Source organism: Pituophis catenifer, unplaced genomic scaffold (assembly GCF_029215685.1).
Source record: "Pituophis catenifer annectens isolate HBS135680 unplaced genomic scaffold, rPitCat1.0.hap2 SCAF_4, whole genome shotgun sequence".
Classification (NCBI taxonomy): Eukaryota; Metazoa; Chordata; class Lepidosauria; order Squamata; family Colubridae; genus Pituophis; species Pituophis catenifer.
In genome coordinates, this window is record NW_027256884.1 from 128,654,527 (window position 1) to 128,671,393 (window position 16,867).

The window sequence follows — 16,867 nt, forward strand, 5'->3', positions numbered from 1 at the left end:
AAATTAAAGGGGGATGGTTTGGTAAATCGATCTTAGGCAATATGCTGGCAGAGCTTTCCACCATGAAAAATAAAATGTTTTGCCAATCAAATTCAGCTGTCAACTCGCAAAGCATCCCTGGCCTGCTCTCGAGTTGCCATAAGCCAGGAGGGATGGGAAACTGGCAAAACTGCACAGCAGCAAAAAACAGATGCACATTCCACGCTTATCTCTCTCAAGGCTGTATCCCAGGGTTACCTACAGCAGCGGGGGGGGGGGGGGGGAGTGACCTCTACAATCTGGGAAATTGCTCCGTTGGGAATGTGATTGATGACACACCCTGGGAGAAGGGGGGAAACAGGGTCATAATTAGAGAGTAAATTACCTAAGGTCAAAGCTGTCTTCACTTGGGAACATGCAGACATGAAGCTACTAATAAATACTTGGATTTCTTTTGAAGTTTGGCTCAAGACTCATGATTTAATTAGGGCATCTGTAGGAACCCTGACATCAGCTTCTGCTTGATTTCATGGCCACATCCAGGGTGTCCATCTAGAATGACACATCTAGGGCTGACTTGACAGCAGTCTTCCAATACTTGAGGGGTGTCAACAGAGAGGAACCCTAACCCTATTCTCCAAAGCACTTGAAGTCTGGACCAGAAGTAATGAATGGAAACTAATCAAAGACAGAAGCAACTTAGAACTAAGGAGAAATTTCCTAACAGTGTGTTGTGGCTCCGTTACCTGAGCCTGTGTCATCGGCAGGAGAGGACTCCGAGAGTGAAGGAGAGGAGTTGGCAAGGCCTCCCTCTCCAGGACCCTCCTCTCTGGCAATGCCTTCGGTGTCCACCGAAGGGCAAGAGATAGGGCTGGGGCCAAGCACGTCCACGCAGCCACAGATGGACAGTGATGAGGGTAATGAGTCTTGGCTGGATCCACGCCAGCGTCGCAGAGATAAGCGCGCGCAACAGAAGAAAAGGCGTGCCCGAGATTAGGCTGAGTCACTGGACCACACCCCACAGGGTATAAAAGGGAGCGTGGTGGCCAGTCAAACCTTGTGACGAACAAAGCTGAAAGCTTCCACGCCATTCTGCATTGCCGGACTTTTTGCTATAGACTTTGCTGGATTATCTCTGGACTTGATTGACTCCGTAATTATTGAGCTGTTTCTTTTGATGTACCAGAAGTGGGGAGAAGTTATCTCTCCTCTTCGTAAATAATAAACTCTTGGCAGGCAGCCACTAGATTGTTGCCAAGTTCCGTTATCATAAGGAAAATGATTTTGCCGGCTGGTCTGGTCTTTAACTCTTGAACGTCTGTTGGTGTGTGTGCGTGTGGTTGGGGACAGAACACAGTGAGAACAATTAACCAGTGGAAAGACTTGCCTCCAGAAGTTGTGGATGCTTCAACACTGGAAATTTTCAAGAAGAGATTGGACAACCATTTGTCTGAAGTGGTGTAGGGTCTCCTGAACAGTCTTTGAAGTCTTCTAATCCCTCTGCTTGTTCAGGAGACCCTATTCCCTTCCGGACAAATGGTTGTCCAGTCTCTTCTTGAAAACTTCAGGTGTTTGGAGCACCCATAACTTCTGGAGACAAGGTGCTCCACCGGTTAATTGTTTTCACTGTCAGGAAATTCCTCCTTAGTTGTAGGTTGCTTCTCTCCCTTGATGAGTTTCCATCCATTGCTTCTTGTCCTGCCTTCAGAGGACAACAGTTTGTCCTGCTTTGGAGAACAGCTTGACTCCCTCTTCTTTGGGGCAGCCCCTGAGATATTGGAAGGCTGCTATCATGTCTCCCCTAGTCCTTCTTTTCATTAAACTAGATATACCTAATTCCTGCAACCGTTCATTGTATGTTTTAGTTTTAGCAATAGCAATAGCACTTAGACTTACATACCACTTCATAGTGTTTTACAGCCCTCTCTAAGCGGTTTACAGAGTTAGCTTCTTTCCCCCAACAATCTGGGTCCTCATTTTTTTTTTTTTTAATTTGATTTATATGCCGCCCTTCTCCGGAGACTCAGGGCGGCTTACAATGTGCTCAGCAATAGCCTTCATACTTTTGTATATTTATACAAAGTCAGCTTATTGCCCCCACAACTGGGTCCTCAATTTACCTACCTTAGAAAGGATGGAAAGCTGAGTCAACCTTGAGCCTTGGCGAGATTCGAACCAGCAGTAATTGCAGGCAGCTGGTCTTAATAACCAGCTTAATAACAGGGTGCCTTAGACCACTGTACTACCAAGGCTCTTTACCCACCTTGGAAGGATGGAAGGCTGAGTCAACCTGGAGCTGGTCAGGATCGAATCGCCAACAGATATAGATAGGTAGGTAGGTAGGTAGCAGTGGTGAAATCCAAATTTTTTTACTACAGGTTCTGTGGGCGTGGCTTGGTGGGCGTGGCAGGGGAAGGATACTGCAAAATCTCCATTCCCACCCCACTCCAGGGGAAGGATTACTCCTGGGGAGTAACAGGCTCCGACTCAACCCTTCCAAGACCGAGTGGCTGTGGCTTCCGGCGTCCCGATATAGCCAGCTGGTGCCATCGCTGGCTATTGGGGGCGAGTTATTGGCCCCCACGGATAGGGCTCGCAACTTGGGCGTCCTCCTGGATGCACGGCTGTCTTTAGAAGAGCATATGACGGCCGTGGCCAGGGGGGCTTTTTATCAGGTCCGCCTGATTCGCCAGTTGCGTCCCTTTCTGGATCGGGATTCCTTACGCACAGTCACTCAGGCACTCGTCACCTCCCGCCTGGACTACTGTAATGCTCTCTACATGGGGCTCCCCTTGAGGAGTACCCGGAGGCTCCAACTGGTGCAGAATGCGGCCGCGCGGGGGATTATGGGAGCGAGGGGTCGCTCCCATGTGACACCTTTCCTGCGTGAGCTGCATTGGCTTCCAGTGGTCTTCCGGGTGCGCTTCAAGGTGTTGGTTACCACCTTTAAAGCGCTCCATGGCATAGGACCTGGGTATTTGCGGGACCACCTTCTGCCGCCGATAGCCTCCCACCAACCAGTACGCGCCCACAGAGAGGGACTCCTCAGGGTGCCGTCAGCCAGGCAATGTCGGCTGGCGACCCCCAGGGGGAGGGCCTTCTCTGTGGCAGCCCCCGCCCTCTGGAACGATTTGCCCCCGGAGATACGAAGGATATCGGATCTTCGGGTCTTTCGCCGAGCCCTGAAAACTCTTCTTTTCCAGCAAGCAGGGCTGGCGTGAACCCCGCCCCCCTTTTTTAGTTTTTAATGGTTATTAATTGTTTAGTTTTAATTTGTTAATGGGTTTTAATTCGCACTGTTTTAATTCGGGCCAAAGTATATAATTCTTTTAATTAATTTTAAATTTTGTATTGTTATGTATTTTAGTTTTGGCTGTGCACCGCCCTGAGTCCACTAGGAGAAAGGCGGTATATAAATTGAATAAATAAATAATAAATAAATAAATAAATAAATAAAGGATATTGCAAAATCTCCATTCCCTCCCCACTCTCGGGCCAGCCAGAGCTGGTATTTGCTGGTTCTCTGAACTGCTCAAAATTTCTGCTACCGGTTCTCCAGAACCTGTCGGAACCTGCTGGATTTCACCCCTGGTAGGTACGTAGGTAGGTAGATAGGTAGATAGATAGATAGCAATAGCACTTAGACTTATATACCGCTTCACAGTGCTTTTACAGCCCTCTCTAAGCAGTTTACAGAGTCAGCCTCTTGCCCCCCAACAATCTGGGTCCTCATTTTACCCATCTCGGAAGGATGGAAGGCTGAGTCAACCTTGAGCCTGGTTAAGATCGAATTGTTGGCAGTGGGCAAAGTTAGCCTGCAAGACTGCTTTCTAACCACTGTGCACCATGGATGGATGGATGGATGGATGGATGGATGGATGGAAGGAAGGAAGGAAGGAAGGAAGGAAGGAAGGAAGGAAAGAAGGAAGGCAGATCAATAGCACTTACATACCGCTTCATAGTGTTTTACAGCCCTCTCTATGCGATTTACAGAGTCAGCTTCTTGCTCCCAACAATCTGGGTCCTCATTTTACCCATCTCGGAAGGATGGAAGGCTGAGTCAACCTTGAGCCTGGTGGGATTTGAACTGCCAAATCGCAGGCAAATTTCAGTACATTTTAGAAGAGTTGTGTGTTTAAAATAAATCCAACTGGAGTATTTCTTAGGGAAAGCACAGGAAAAATGCGTGTTTTCCTTCTGGGCCCACGGAAGAAGATAACTGCAAGCTTTTGAATACAGGATCTGCTTTGGGTAGCCAAGGAAAGATGACCCGTATAGAGCAATGAAAGGTGAGATATTCCAGAATCGGATGTCCGGTCCTCCTTTTTCCTAGGATGGCCTTTGATGACTTCTGTACGTACTTCACCGACATCATCAAATGCCGCCTGATCAACACGTCCTACCTGAGCATCCATAAGACGTGGGAAGAAGCCGTCTTGAAGGGCTCCTGGACGCGGCACGAAGACCCCTTGAAGAACCGTTGCGGAGGCTGCGTCAACAACAGGGATACTTTCTTGCAAAACCCCCAGGTAGGAAGGTCAAGAGGGAGATCGAGAAAGGCATTAGAGCTGGGGGGGGTCAAACCGGATTTCTTCGAGGGCCGGATCAGCATTGTAGTTCTCCTCTGTGGGCTGGCGGGAGCAGCGGGAGGGGAGTGGCGGGGGGAGAGATGGGACGGATGTCTCCGGCAGCATCCTGCTAGCCAAAATGGGACGCATGGAGGCCCCCACAAGGCATGTTTTCATCCTCCATGGCCTCCTGCAGCACTCCGTCAGCCAAACAATGTCGGCTGACGGCCCCCAGGAGGAGGGCGTTTTCTGTGGGAGCCCCGACCCTCTGGAATGGATTGCCCACCGAGCTCAGGACAGCCCCCGACCTTCTTTCCTTCCATCGCGAGCTGAAGACTTGGTTCTTCCGTCAACTCAACTGATCCGTTTGGGGATACACTGTCATAATTTTAAACTGTTTTAATAGGGTTGCTGATTTTAATTTTATTTCATTGCGATTTGGATTGGAATTTGTCATTTTGTAAGCTGCCTTGAGTCCCCCACAGAGAAAGGCGGCATATAAATCGCAATAATAAATAAATAAAAAATGGGCGGCCCATTTTTGGCCGGCAGAGCAGGGGTGAAATGCTCCCGGTTCGGACCCGATCGCCCAATCCGGTAGTGATGGCGGCGGGTGGTTCGGAGAACTGGTAGCAAAAATCCCTGCCCCCCCCCCATGCCCAGCTGAGCCGCGCAATCATCAGAGGCTTTTTTTTTTTACTTTTAAAAGCATTTTTTTGTACAACCTTCTCGGCTGAAAAAATGCTTCTAAAAGTAAAAAAAAAAAAAGCCTCTGACGATCAGGCAACTCAGCTGGGATCATCAGAGGCTTTTAAAAGCATTTTTTTTACAACTCTTCGAAGAGATTGTAGAAAAAATGCTTTTAAAAGGCTCTGACGATCCCAGCTGAGCTGCCTGATCGTCAGAGGCTTTTAAAAGCATTTTTTTCACAACCAAAGAGGTTGTAGAAAAAATAGTTTTAAAAGTAAAAAAAAAAAAGTTGGCCACGCCCACTCAGTCACATTAACCCCCCCCAAACCACGCCCACAGAACCGGTAGTAACAAATTTTACATTTCACCGCTGTGGCAGAGTGCTGCAAGAGGCCTTGGAGGCCAAAAACGGGCCACAGGGGGAGCCACACGCGGCCCCCCCATGGCCCATTTTAGCCAGCAGAATCACCGCGGGCCGGTTCTTTGGTATTTCCAGGCCAGCTCCACGGGCCAGATTTAAGCACCCCGTGGCCAAATCCGGCCCCCGGGCGTTGAGTTTGATACCCCTGCATTAGAGGGATGTTTTCCAACCTTGGCAAGTTTAAGATATGTGGACTTCATCTCTCAGAATTCCCCAGTCATGTTGTTATACCTTCTAACATTTTTTTCCTCCTCGTTTTGTTGACCTGACTGACTTCAAAGATCTGATCGTTGTGTGCCTCTCTTTTTCACCCAGTATATTTTTGATGTGAAGAAAGCAGAGGACGAAGTGTTGGTCTGCATCCAGCAAAAGCCCAAACGGACCAGCCAGAAGGAAGGGAAGGGAGAAAACCTCGCCATAGGATTCGACATCTTCAAGGTAAGCTTTGATGACCAACTTCTTGTTAGATGTTTGGAGGTGGCCAGAATGGACTGTTCTGGTTCTAAGTGGAGAGCAGTGTTTCTCAACCATGGCCACTTGAAGATGGGTGGACTTCAACTCCCAGAATTGAGAAAGGTTGAGAATTCTGGGAGTGGAGAATTCTGGGACCATCTTCAAGTCACCAAGGTCAAGAAAGGTTGGGAAGGTGAGAATTCTGGGAGTTGAAATCGTCCCATCTTCAACTCATCAAGGTTGACAAAGGTTGAGAATTCTGGGAGTTGAAGTCCTCCCATTTTCAAGTAACCAAGGTCAAGAAAGGTTGAGAAAGTTGAGAATTCTGGGAGATGAAGTCCTCCCAACGTCAAGTCACCAAAGTAGAGAAAAGTTGAAAAGGTGAGAATTCTGGGAGTTGAAGTCCACCCATTTTCAAGTCATCAAGGTTGAGAAAGTTTGAGAAAGTTGGGAATTCTGGGAGTTGAAGTCCTCCCAACTTCAAGTCACTAAGGTTGAGAAAAGTTGAGAAGGTGAGAATTCTGGGAGTTGGAAGTCCACCCGTCTTCAAGTCACTGAGGTTGAGAAAGTTGAGAATTCTGGGAGATGAAGTCCTCCCAAGTTCAAATCACCAAGGTTGAGAAAAATTGAGAAGGTGAGAATTCTGGGAGTTGAAGTCCTCCCAACTTCAAGTCGTCAAGATTGAGAAAGGTTGAGAATTCTGGGAGTTGAAGTCCTCCCATCTTCAAGTCGTCAAAGTTGAGAAAGATTGAGAATTCTGGGAGTTGAAGTCCTCCCATCTTCAAGTCGTCAAGGTTGAGAAAGGTTGAGAATTCTGGGAGTTGAAGTCCTCCCATCTTCAAGTCGTCAAGGTTGAGAAAGGTTGAGGTGGTGAGAATTCTGGGAGTTGAAGTCCTCCCATCTTCAAGTCGTCTAGGTTGAGAAGGTTGAGAATTCAGAGAGTTGAAGTCCACCCATCTTCAAGCCACCGAGGTTGAGAAACCCAGACACAATCCTTTTCCCAATTCCTTCTCTGATTTTTTTTTTTATTACACCCAGGTGGAACTCAACCGGACGTATCGAATGCACGCCCTACAGTCCAAGGTCGCCGGCTCCATCTACATCAACTCTCGAAGTGTCTTCCTGAGGACGGACCTGAAAGAGGGTCGCTATGTCGTCATACCGACCACTTTCGAGGCTGGCCACGTGGCCGAGTTCCTGCTCAGGCAGTTCACAGACGTGCCTTCGGACTTCCAGTAAGGACCAGGGGGCTCCCCTCAGTCTTCCCTTCGAAAGAGGTTGGGTGGGAGCAGATCAGGGGAATCAGAAAAAGGGGCTACTTGGCACAGTGTAGAAATCTCCTTTGGAATTCACCGCCTCATGATGTTTTCTTACCATCTGGGAGGCATTTGATCTTCCCTTCCCTTCCCCTCATATTCTCTTCCTTCCTTCCTTCCTTCCTTCCTTCCTTCCTTCCTTTCTCCCTCTTACCCTTCTTCCCCCTCATATTTCTTTCCTTCCCCCTTTCCTTCCTTCCCTTCTTCCTTCCTTCTTTCTTTCCCTCACCTTCTTTCCTTCTTCCCTTTCTATTTCTTTCCTTCCCACTTTTTTCTTCTTTCCTTCCCTCCCTCCATTCTTCCCCTTCTATTTCTTTCCTTCCTTCCTTCCCTCCCTCCCTTCTTCTCTTTCTATTTCTTTCCTTTCCCCCTTTTCCTTCCTTCCTTCCTTCCCTCCCTTCCTTCTTTCCCTTCTATTTCTTTCCTTCCCTTTTCCTTCCTTCCTTCCCTCCCTCCCTTCTTCCCCTTCTATTTCTTTCCTTTCCCCGTTCTTCCTCCCCTCCTCCCTTCCTCCTCCCCTCCCTTCTTCCTTTCCTTCTTCCCCCTTCTATTTCTTTCCTTCCACCCTTTTCTTCCTTCCTTCCCTTCCTCCCTCCCTCCCTCCCTTCTTCCCCTTCTATTTCTTTCCTTCTTTTCTTCTTTCCTTCCTTCCTTCCCTCTCTCCCTCCCTTCTTCCCCTTCTATTTCTTTCCTTCCTTCCTTCCCTCCCTCCTTCCCCTTCTATTTCTTTCCTTTCCCCCTTTTCCTTCCTTCCTTCCTTCCTTCCTTCCTTCCTTCCTTCCTTCCTTCCTTCCTTCCTTCCTTCCCACCCTCCCTGCCTTCTTCCCCTTCTATTTCTTTTCTTCCCCCCTTTTCCTTCCTTCCTTCCTTCTTCCTTCCTTCCTATCTCATGCAAGAAAATTTTTATACCTATGTATGAATAACTTTACCTACTGTACTTCTATTTTTTTTTCTTGCTAAATTGTACAGCAATGAAGCCTTTCTAGAAACAGCTCAAGACTGTAGAAACCAGGCCGGGGGGGGGGGTTCACGGGGGTCCAAAAATGTCAAGATGCTAGGCACAGGTGTTACCCATCACCTCAACCTTTTTGACCTTCCTGCGGATATTTCCTGAGATGGTGCCACAAAGTTGGGTATTAATAATAGGGTTTTAGAAGATCCGAATTTTCAAAGAGCAGTATTTAAAATTGTGTCGGCTTTGTGCAATCCAGCAAGCTTGTAGTACAGTGGACTAAAGCACTGTTATTAACATCAGCTGCTTGCAATTACTGCAAGTTCGAATCTCACCAGGCTTAAGGTTTTCAGTCTTCCTTCTTTTGTAAGATAGGTAAATTGAGGACCCAGATTGTGGGGGCAATAAGCTGACTTTGTATAAATATACAAAAGTATGAAGGCTATTGCTTAACGCATTGTAAGCCGCCCTGAGTCTCCGGAGAAGGGCGGCATATAAATTAAAAAAAAAAAAAGCTTGCAGCAGCTGAAATTTGTAAATCTTATTTGGAGGCATGTCACAGCCATCAATATATAATTAATACATAATTGTGTCAAAGTTTGTTGCAAAAATCAAATCCAGAAAGCACACAAAGCACAATTCAGCAGGATTCATTAACTTTTTATATATAAAATAACACATACAATGCCAGCAGCAGAGGAAAGAACAGTTTTCAGTTTCAATTCAGCAGTCTAGTTAGTTTACTTTTAGAGCTCAGAGCTTAATACAGACAAAAAGAATCTCTTCTATACAGGGCAGTTAAGCTAAGCCCGTGATGGGGAACCTATGGCACATGTGCCACAGGTGGCACGGGAGCCATATCTTCAGGCACGGGAGCCGTTGCCCTAGCTCAGCTCCAGCGTGCATGCGTGCATCGGCCAGCTGATTTTCGGCTGGCCCCGCCCACGCCACCCCTCCCAGGAATCTCCACGCAGCCCATTTTGGATGCCAGGTAAGGGCTCGCGTGGAGGCTCTGGGAGGGTGTTTTCAGCCTCTGGAGGGCCTCCAAGGGGTGGGGGAGGCTGTTTTTGTCCTCCCCAGACTCCAAGAAAGCCTCGAGGATGAAAAATGGGCCTTCCGGGAGTCAGGAAACAGGCCGTTCCTGGCCTCCGGAGGCTTCAGGTAGGCCTGCTAGGGCCAAAACGGGGCGTGGGGGGTGCACGCGCGCATGTGCAGGGGGGCAGGGTGCGGGGGCATTGAATTATGAGTGTGGGCACGCGCGCGCGCGCAACCCCCCCTGCGCTCCTCCCGCTTTTGACACGCGACGGCAAAAAGGTTAGCCATCACTGAGCTAAACCTAAGCCACGCCCAGGCTCCTAGCTGTCTCCAGCAAATACTGTTTCAGTTTCCAAACAGTCCCCATTGGCTGACCCAGTTGCTATGCCTATTCATTGGCTGACCTTGTTACTATGTCTCTGCCAGTCATGAATTCTCTTGACATATTGACTCAGGACCTTCACAACATTCACAAAACAGAATTAACCGGTTCTCCAAATTCACCTAAATTATTGTCTACGTGCAAACGTAGGTTTGGTTAGAATTTGGATAAGCCGCAAAAACCTAACCAGGGTTAAAACTACGTGTGTCGTGCGAATGCAGTCCCTCGGTCTTTCATCGATCCGGTTACACATGTTGTGTTAAGCCCACCACAGGGCCTCTTTGCATTTTACAGTGTCTTGTTTAGCTACAATTCAGAGCTGCTTTTCGTTTGATTGTGCGTGAAGGTTGGCCTGGTTGGCGTTGTGACGTAGGCTTCCTGAGTCCTTAAAACAGACGAGTACTCCCAAAAACCTCTTTTATTGCAACAGCTGTGAATTACGTTCATTCACAGCTGAGTCCCAATTAGTTGCAAAAAGTCCTTTGGGAGAAGTCCTTCGGGATAATCGCCCACCGTTATCTTCCTTGACACGCTGCCAAAAACCTACTTGGCAAAGCCCCACGGAGTCCAGAATCAAACAGAGCTTCAGGCTTTAAACTGCCCAGAATGAACAAACGTTGCTTCCTGCAAAGGCACATGTGCCTTTGCTCCTCTTTTAAGTCTTATGGGAGGGGCCAATCATCTCCAAGCCTTACTCCCGAGTCGTCCCTTTTGTTTTAGCTGTTCTTACCTTCTGGCAGCTTTGCGCATGTGTGCACTGGGAACATGCTCCCCCTGTTCCTCTGCCTCTCTGATGTCCAACTCTGGAGGCTCCGGAGGCAGCACATACCTCCCAGATGGCCTTTTCTCTGGCTCCGACACAGAGCCCTCGTCCGAGCCTTCCCTAGACTCCAGGACTGGCCCATGGTCCTCCCCAGCCTCCTCACTGTCCAACTCTGCTACCAGCTCTGCAGGCTGCTGGCGGACCACAACAGTTGGGTCCTTGCTTCTAAAGGAGGTTCTTTTCCTGGTCTTCGAAATATCTGATATCTCTTGGGTTTTTCATCTTCTTTCTCCAGAGAACTGACCTTGGACGAGCCCCCTCACACCTGCTGGAGTGGAATATGTGGCTATCCCCAATTGGTGTCCCAGGTCCATGTCATCTCGGCTTCCGGGCTGAAGAACCAAAGCGCTGAAGAAGGTGTCAATATTGGTTTCACTCCAACCCGATCAAAGAGAAGGGAAATAGGTGTCTTCTTCTAAGTCAGTGTTTCTCAAACTTGGTGACCTGAAGATGGGTGGGCTTCAACTCCCAGAATTCTCAGCCTTCTTGACTTGAAGATGAGAGGCCTTAAACTCCCAGAGTTTGGGAGTCCTCCCATCTTCAACTCAAGAAGGTTGAGAATTCAGGGAGTTGAAGTCCACCCATCTTCAAGTTGTTCAGGTTGAGAAGGTAGAGAATTCAGGGAGTTGAAGTCTACCCATCTTCAAGTTGTTAAAGTTGAGAATTCGGGGAGTTGAAGTCCACCCATCTTCAAGTTGTTCAGGTTGAGAAGGTTGAGAATTCAGGGAGTTGAAGTCCACCCATCTTCAAGTTGTTAAGGTTGAGAAGGTGGAGAATTCGGGGAGTTGAAGTCTACCCATCTTCAAGTTCTTAAGGTTGAGAAGGTGGAGAATTCGGGGAGTTGAAGTCCACCCATCTTCAAATTGTTCAGGTTGAGAAGGTTGAGAATTCAGGGAGTTGAAGTCTACCCATCTTCAAGTTGTTCAGGTTGAGAAGGTTGAGAATTCGGGGAGTTGAAGTCTACCCATCTTCAAGTTCTTAAGGTTGAGAAGGTTGAGAATTCTGGGAGTTGAAGTCTACCCATCTTCAAGTTGTTCAGGTTGAGAAGGTGGAGAATTCGGGGAGTTGAAGTCCACCCATCTTCAAGTTGTTCAGGTTGAGAAGGTTGAGAATTCAGGGAGTTGAAGTCTACCCATCTTCAAGTTGTTCAGGTTGAGAAGGTGGAGAATTCGGGGAGTTGAAGTCTACCCATCTTCAAGTTCTTAAGGTTGAGAAGGTTGAGAATTCAGGGAGTTGAAGTCTACCCATCTTCAAGTTGTTCAGGTTGAGAAGGTTGAGAATTCAGGGAGTTGAAGTCTACCCATCTTCAAGTTCTTAAGGTTGAGAAGGTTGAGAATTCTGGGAGTTGAAGTCTACCCATCTTCAAGTTCTTAAGGTTGAGAAGGTGGAGAATTCTGGGAGTTGAAGTCCACCCATTTTCAAGTTGTTAAGGTTGAGAAGGTTGAGAATTCGGGGAGTTGAAGTCCACCCATCTTCAAATTGTTCAGGTCGAGAAGGTTGAGAATTCGGGGAGTTAAAGTCCACCCATCTTCAAGTTGTTAAGGTTGAGAAGGTTGAGAATTCGGGGAGTTGAAGTCCACCCATCTTCAAGTTGTTAAGGTTGAGAAGGTTGAGAATTCGGGGAGTTGAAGTTCACCCATCTTCAAGTTGTTAAGATTGAGAAGGTTGAGAATTCGGGGAGTTGAAGTCTACCCATCTTCAAGTTGTTAAGGTTGAGAATTCATGGAGTTGAAGTCCACCCATCTTCAAGTTGTTAAGGTTGAGAAGGTTGAGAATTCAGGAGCTGAAGTCCACCCATCTTCAAGTCACCAAGGTTGAGAAACACTGTTCTAAGTATTTGAAACATCTGGTGGAAGAAGAAGACAACAACTATGGAGTCCTTGATGCTCTCTGAGGTTGGTTGTTTTCTTGAAGACGTCTCATGACCCAACTAGGTAACATCCTCAATGCTAGAAGGGAGTGAGGTTTGCTCTTTGCAAGCAAGCTTCTTGCATATAAACAGAGCAAACCCCACTCCCTTCTAGCATTGAGGATGTTACCTAGTTGGGTCATGAGACGTCTTCAAGAAAACAACCAAGCTCAGAGAGCACCAAGGACCCACAGTTCAATCCCCAGGTATAAATTATTTTTCTATTAGTGGAATTTCTCCTTCACCTCTTACGTTCCTCATAGTGTTAGACGAAGTTTGGCCGAAGGGCATACAGAGATATTTGGAGGATTTTGGAAACTGGTCATACGATTATCGTGCGAATTTTAAAGAAGGAATTTAGGAATCAACGAATTTAAGAATCAAGAAGACAGGAGAGGCTTACTTGCTTAAGGGGAACAGGAAACATGAGGTGACAATTCCTTTTGTTTCACCTTGTCCTCAGGAGTGGATCCTTATGTGATCATAAAGTGTGAAGGGGAGAAAATCCGATCCCCGGTGCTAAAGAACACCCTGACGCCGGAATTTGATGTAAAAGGACTTTTCTACCGCAAGAAACCGAGGCAGCCGGTCATAATTCAGGTAAAGCTGAAAGAGTTGCTTTGGACAGCGAGATGGGCAACATAAAATAAAATATAAAGCAACTTTATATATAAAGTTATATAAAGGGAGCCTGGATAGCTCAACAGACAGCTCTGTAATTTAACACCAGCTGCCTGCAATTAAAGTAAGTTTGAATCCTGCCAGGCTCAAGGTCGACTCAGCCTTCCATCCTTTCTAAGGTAGGTGAAATGAGGACCCAGATTGTGGGGGCAATAAGCTGACTTTGTATAAATATACAAAAGGATGAAGGCTATTGCTTAACGCATTGTAAGCCGCCTGAGTCTCCGGAGAAGGGCGGCATATAAATCAAATTTAAAAAAAAAACAAAAAAACTTAAACAAAATATAAAATAACTTAAACAAAATATAAAATAACAAATAAAATATAAAATAACTTAAATATAATGTAAAATAACATAAAATATAAAATAACAAATAAAATGTAAAATAACTTAAATAAAATGTAAAATAACAAATAAAATATAAAATAACTTAAATATAATGTGAAATAACAAATAAAATATAAAATAAATAAAATATAAAATAACTTAAATAAAATATAAAATAACAAGTATAATGTAAAATAACACATAAAATATAAAATAACAAATAAAATGTAAAATAACTTAAATAAAATGTAAAATGATTTAAAATATAAAATAACAAATATAATGTGAAATAACTTAAATAAAATATAAAATAAATAAAATATAAGATAACTTAAATAAAATATAAAATAACTTAAATATAATGTAAAATAACACATAAAATATAAAATAACAAATAAAATATAAAATAACTTAAATAAAATGTAAAATAACTTAAATAAAATGTAAAATAACTTAAATAAAATATAAAATAACTTAAATAACCTAAATAAAATATAAAATAACTTAAATAAAATGTAAAATAAATAAAATAAAATATAAAATAACTTAAATAAAATATAAAATAAGTTGAATAAAATATAACTTAAACAAAATATAAAATAACTTAAATAAAATATCCTGTTTCCCCCAAAATAAGACATTCCCCTGATAATAAGCCCAATCCGGCTTTTGAGCGCATGGCAATAAGGCCAAGCGCTCATTTCAGGGTTCAAAAAAATATAAGACTGGGTATTATTTTCAGGGAAACACTGTATAAAATAACTTAAATAAAATATAAAATAAAATAAATAACATACAAAATAAATAAAATAGCTTCGGTGATCTTCATCCTCTAATACCCAGAATCCCCCAGCAGGTCCCAGTTGCACCCATGTGAAGACGAGGCTCAAATACATTCCATTTTCTTAAATTTCCAGTGTTTACTTTCTTTCTTTCCCCTGTCGAAATGCCAATCACTCAATCAATCACGGAGCTTTTCTGCAGCTCTCACCGACACAAGTTTTAAAATGTCTCCAGCTATGCTGGCTGGAGAATTCTGGGAGTTGAAGTCCACAAGTCTTAAAGCTGCCAAGTTTGGGGACTCCTGCTCTAGAGCAACTCCCGAGTTGGAGGCCAACGAGTCACGGCACATAAAGGACCAAAAAGCCAACACAATCCTAGGCTGCATCAACAGAGGGATAGAATCAAGATCAGGTGAAGTATTAATACCACTTTATAAGGCCTTGGTAAGGCCACACTTGGAATACGGCATCTAGTTTTGATCGCCACGGTGTAAAAAAGATGTTGAGATTTTGGAAAGAGTGCAGAGAAGAGCGACAAAGAGGATTAGGGGACTGGAGGCTAAAACATACAAAGAACGGTATGTCTAATCTAATGAAGGCTGGCTTGATAGCAGTGTTCCAATATTTGAGGGGCTGCCACAAAAAAAAAAAAAAAGAGGAGGGGTCAACCAGCGGTAAAATGCACTTACCTTCGCTACCCGTTCAGGAGTATGACCGCTCACGCGTGCCTCTTCTGCATATGTGCAGAGGCTCAAAAATAGGACGTAATGACATCCCGGCGGGTGGGTGGAGCCTCCCGCCACTGGCGCTACCGGTTCGCGCGAGCCGGATAGATCCGACGGGATTTCACCGCTGGGGTCAACCTATTGTCCAAGGACTCTGAAGGCAGGACAAGAAGCAACGGACAGAAACTAAATCAAGGAGAGAAGCAACCTAGAACTGAGGAGACACTTCCTGACAGTGAGGACAATTAACCAGTGGAACTGCTTGCCACCAGAAAGTTGTGAATGCTCCAACGTTGGAGGTTTTTAAGAAGAGACTGGACAACCACTTGTCTGAAATGGGATAGGGCAGTGATGGCTAACCTTTTTGCCATCGCGTGCCGAAAGCGGGGGGAAGCATGGCGGGGTCGAGCGCGCACGTGCCCACACCTATAATTCAATGCCCGCTGCCCTGTACGACCCCGCTTTTGGCACATGGCCCATTTTTTTGCCCTCCCCAGGCTCCAGATGCTTTCTAGGAGCCTGGGGAGGACGAAAACAGCCTTCCCCACTTCCCCGGAGGCCCTCTGGAGGCCAGAAACGGCCCGTTTCCAGACTTACAGTGGGCCCCAAAGGCCCAAAAATCAGCTGGCCAGCGCACACATGCGGGCTGGAGCTGAGCTAGGGCAATGCTCGCGTGCCCAAAGATATGGCTCCACGTGCCACCTGTGACACGCGTGCCATCGGTTCGCTTGAGCAGGGGGCTGGACTAGAAGACCTCCAGGGTCCCTTCCAACTCTGTGATTCGGTGATTTCTCCCCTGAACCTCCTTCCTCTTTCTCTCCCTCCAGATCTGGAACCACAACCTGATCACAGATGAATTTCTGGGTCAAGTCGCCTTGGTCGGAGACCCCAACGAGCTTCAGCCTTTGCACATTCTCCACCTCCAAGACAGAGGGAACAAACGGGTTTCGGATCTGCCCGGCGTTCTTAAGGTGCAGTTGTTGAGTAGCCAAGTTCTCACGAGCATCTGAGGCCTTCTCTCGCTCTGCGCCACCTTCCACGATTCCTCGACGTACGTCACTGTGTGTGCTTGTCAGTTGTCTCCATAGACTGTGCATGTCTTCGCTTTTGAAATGGGACCAGCCCTTCTAAGTCCCGCCTGGGTTGTTTTTCACAGTTTGACACTAAAAGGTGCCTTTTTTCCAAGAAGCCAAAATGCCACGTCTTCCTCCTCTCCTCCTCCTCCTCTTTTTCTTTTTCTTTTTCTTTTTCTTTTTCTTCTCCTCCTCTTCTTGTTTTCTCCTCCTCCTCCTCCTCCTCCTCCTCTTTTCTTCTTCTTTTCTCCTCCTCCTCCTCTTTTCTTCTTCTTTTCTCCTCCTCCTCCTCCTCTTCTTCTTCTCGTCTTCTTCTTTTCTCCTCCTCCTCCTCTTCTTCTTTTCTCCTCCTCCTCCTCCTCCTCTTCTTCTTCTCTTTTCTTCTTTTCTCCTCCTCCTCCTCTTCTTATTCTTTTCTCCTCCTCCTCTTATTCTTTTCTCCTCCTCCTCCTCCTCTTCTTCTCTTCTTCTTCTTTTCTCCTCCTCCTCCTCTTCTTCTTCATCTTCTTCTTCTTTTTCTTCTCCTCCTCCTCTTCTTCTCTTCTCTTCTTTTCTCCTCCTCCTCCTCCTCCTCTTCTTCTTCTTTTCTCCTCCTCCTCCTCCTCTTCTTCTTCTCTTCTCTTCTTTTCTCCTCCTCCTCCTCTTCTTTTCTCCTCCTCCTCCTCCTCCTCTTCTTTTCTCCTCCTCCTCCTCCTCTTCTTCTTCTCTTCTTCTTTTCTCCTCCTCCTCCTCTTCTTCATCTTCTTTTCT

The 16,867-nt window shown here is 46.0% G+C and overlaps 2 protein-coding genes across 2 annotated transcripts in view; one reads left to right on the forward strand and one right to left on the reverse strand.

The window, feature by feature from the left end:
• Positions 1–12,693, reverse strand: part of WNT11 (Wnt family member 11) — a 530,657-nt gene extending 517,964 nt beyond the window's left edge. Inside the window, exon 1 of the mRNA XM_070942997.1 lies at positions 12,659–12,693. The gene's annotated coding sequence lies outside the window, so the exon portion shown is untranslated. The remainder of the gene's footprint in view (positions 1–12,658) is intronic.
• The window catches only part of CAPN5 (calpain 5), a 77,092-nt gene extending 60,789 nt beyond the window's left edge, over positions 1–16,303 (forward strand). Inside the window, exons 8-13 of the mRNA XM_070942996.1 lie at positions 4,313–4,508; positions 5,974–6,096; positions 7,150–7,346; positions 10,855–10,976; positions 12,992–13,128; positions 15,872–16,303. Of these exons, the coding sequence (XP_070799097.1) occupies positions 4,313–4,508; positions 5,974–6,096; positions 7,150–7,346; positions 10,855–10,976; positions 12,992–13,128; positions 15,872–16,054 (958 nt within the window). The 3' untranslated portion in view covers positions 16,055–16,303. The remainder of the gene's footprint in view (positions 1–4,312; positions 4,509–5,973; positions 6,097–7,149; positions 7,347–10,854; positions 10,977–12,991; positions 13,129–15,871) is intronic.
• The last annotated feature ends 564 nt before the right edge of the window (positions 16,304–16,867 follow it).